We start from the raw sequence: 2,140 nt of genomic DNA on the forward strand, positions 1-2,140 counted from the left end.
ACATATTGTCAGGAGGGACCTGTCACTAGAGAAGGATATCATGTTTTGTAAGGTGGAGGGTCAGAGAAAAAGAGGAAGACCCCCAGAGAGCTGGACTGGCCAAGTGGCAACATCGATGGACTTAAGCGTGGCAACAGTAGTGAGGTTGACCCAGGATCGGGCAGTGTTTCTTTCTGCTGTGCATAGATAGGGTCGCTATGAGTAGGTACCAACTCGATGGCACCTAACAACCACAACAACAATGCTAGGTATTGGTGTGGCACTGTGAGTTAATGCGCCAGACTGCAAAGCCAGTTTAAACTGCAAGGTTGGTGGTTCAAGCTCACCAGCTGCTCCTCTTAAACCTGATACAGGGTCACTATGGGTCAGAAATAACTCAACAGCACTTAACAACAACAACGCTAGCATATTACAGACAGTTAATAGTTGTAAGCAAAAAACTAAGACTCAAATGTACTGAAATAAATTTCTCCTTTGATTGAAAAATGTATTTCATAAATATAACCAAATCATATAAGGTAGTATTTAGAGAAGCATGGTACATAAACCAGATCCACCAGAATCACTTGAGGCATTATTAAAAATCCTACCCAAGACCTAGAAAATCAGGATGGGAATGTAGAAAGGGAGCACAAAGCATCTGCACTTATAGCGGGATTCCAGATAATACATACTAAAGTTTAAGACCTCTTATAGAAAGCATTTATAATTACATACCAGACTAAAGGAGCTCTGGTAGTGTAGTGGTTACGAATCGGGCTGCAAACCTTAAGGTCAGCAGTTCGAAACTACCAGCCACTCTGCAGGAGAAAGATGAGGTTTTCTACTCCCGTAAAGATTTACACCCTCGGAAACCCTGTACAGGGTCGCTGTGGGTCGCAACCGACTCGACGGCACTTAACAACATAGGAAAGAGATTGCTCCTTTTCTCCTCCTGATTTTTCTTTCCACTAGTTCCTTGTTTCCTAAGGATCTGTGTTACCATACTCACCCTCACAAATCAGCCATTTTTCTTAGTGCTGACACAGTATTTGGAACATCCTTTTCCCATTCTCTAGTCTACAACCCACATAAAATTAAACATAGCAACAGCTTTTTCTGTATTGGAAATAATCTACTATGCTATATATATCAACTAATTCTGATGTAAATCCCCAAACCAGTTTGGCAGCCAACGAACTACTTCATTTTTTGATTCAGTTTATTTAGATCTCATGTTTCAATGTTATTAAATGACTAATGTTCTTTAAAGAATACATCTGATCTCTATTCATACCTTGCCTACTTGAGTAGTTTCTTTCAAGGTCATGTTGTAAGAGTCGACCAGGAAATGATGATGTTTCTTTATTTAGCCTGAATTCAACCTAAAAAAAAGTATATATATATTTTAAGAAAGAAAACATTAGCGAAAAAGTTAATCATAAGTAATGAAGATAATGACAAAACCGCATACAATAAGTAATACATGCTACAACAGAGATGAACCTTAAAAATATTCTACTAAGTGAAGGAAGCCAGACACAAAAGGCCACCTATAAGGAAGCTTCAAAAAGTCTGTGGGAAATTCTTCTTTTTTCCATTACAAAGAATCTTTACTTTTCTCTTTTTTTCTTTTTTTAATATTTTATTGTGAATTATGTGATAGGTCACATGGGAAAACATTAGCTTTACATTCATCCTATCGTATATCATTTCATTGCCATGCTTATAATCCCTCCATGCATCATCAACCAACCAAAGAATATACCCTGCAAGCCTACCCACCCCCCACTCCCTACCGCCCCCCACCATCAGCACACAGACCCTCTCTCTCTCTAGTTCTAGAGTCCCCAGCTGTTCCATCTCTCCACGTCATCATCTCTGCCTCCATCTCTGGTGTTGCTGCTTGTCTGGGTAGGGTCCTGTCCTCCACTCTTCTCCCTTGATGGTCCCAGGGGCCTCCACTCCTAGACTGCAAAGTCAATCACTCCCCTCCTTTTGCTACAAAATGTCTACCTTTACATTTATAACCCTCACAGTCAGTCCTGATAACAATTATTCTTTCATCAGCTCCTTTCATCAGCCCCGCCCAGACAGACTGGATACTACTCAGTGGAGATTTTACCTTCCTCCACGCCCTCTGGATCTAGGTTCTCTCTTG

General features: G+C 40.5%; 1 protein-coding gene across 2 annotated transcripts in view; it reads right to left on the bottom strand.

The window, feature by feature from the left end:
* Positions 1-2,140, bottom strand: part of LRRC49 (leucine rich repeat containing 49) — a 181,282-nt gene that overhangs the window by 171,324 nt on the left and 7,818 nt on the right. The window contains exons 3-4 of one of the 2 annotated variants that reach the window (XM_006866534.1): positions 2,105-2,108; positions 1,277-1,364 (exon numbers count right to left, since the gene is read on the bottom strand). In XM_006866534.1, the coding sequence (XP_006866596.1) occupies positions 1,277-1,364; positions 2,105-2,108 (92 nt within the window). The remainder of the gene's footprint in view (positions 1-1,276; positions 1,365-2,104; positions 2,109-2,140) is intronic. The other variant, XM_006866533.1, reaches the window with a different exon arrangement.

The sequence above is a fragment of the Chrysochloris asiatica genome, unplaced genomic scaffold (assembly GCF_000296735.1).
Source record: "Chrysochloris asiatica unplaced genomic scaffold, ChrAsi1.0 scaffold00092, whole genome shotgun sequence".
NCBI lineage: Eukaryota > Metazoa > Chordata > Mammalia > Afrosoricida > Chrysochloridae > Chrysochloris > Chrysochloris asiatica.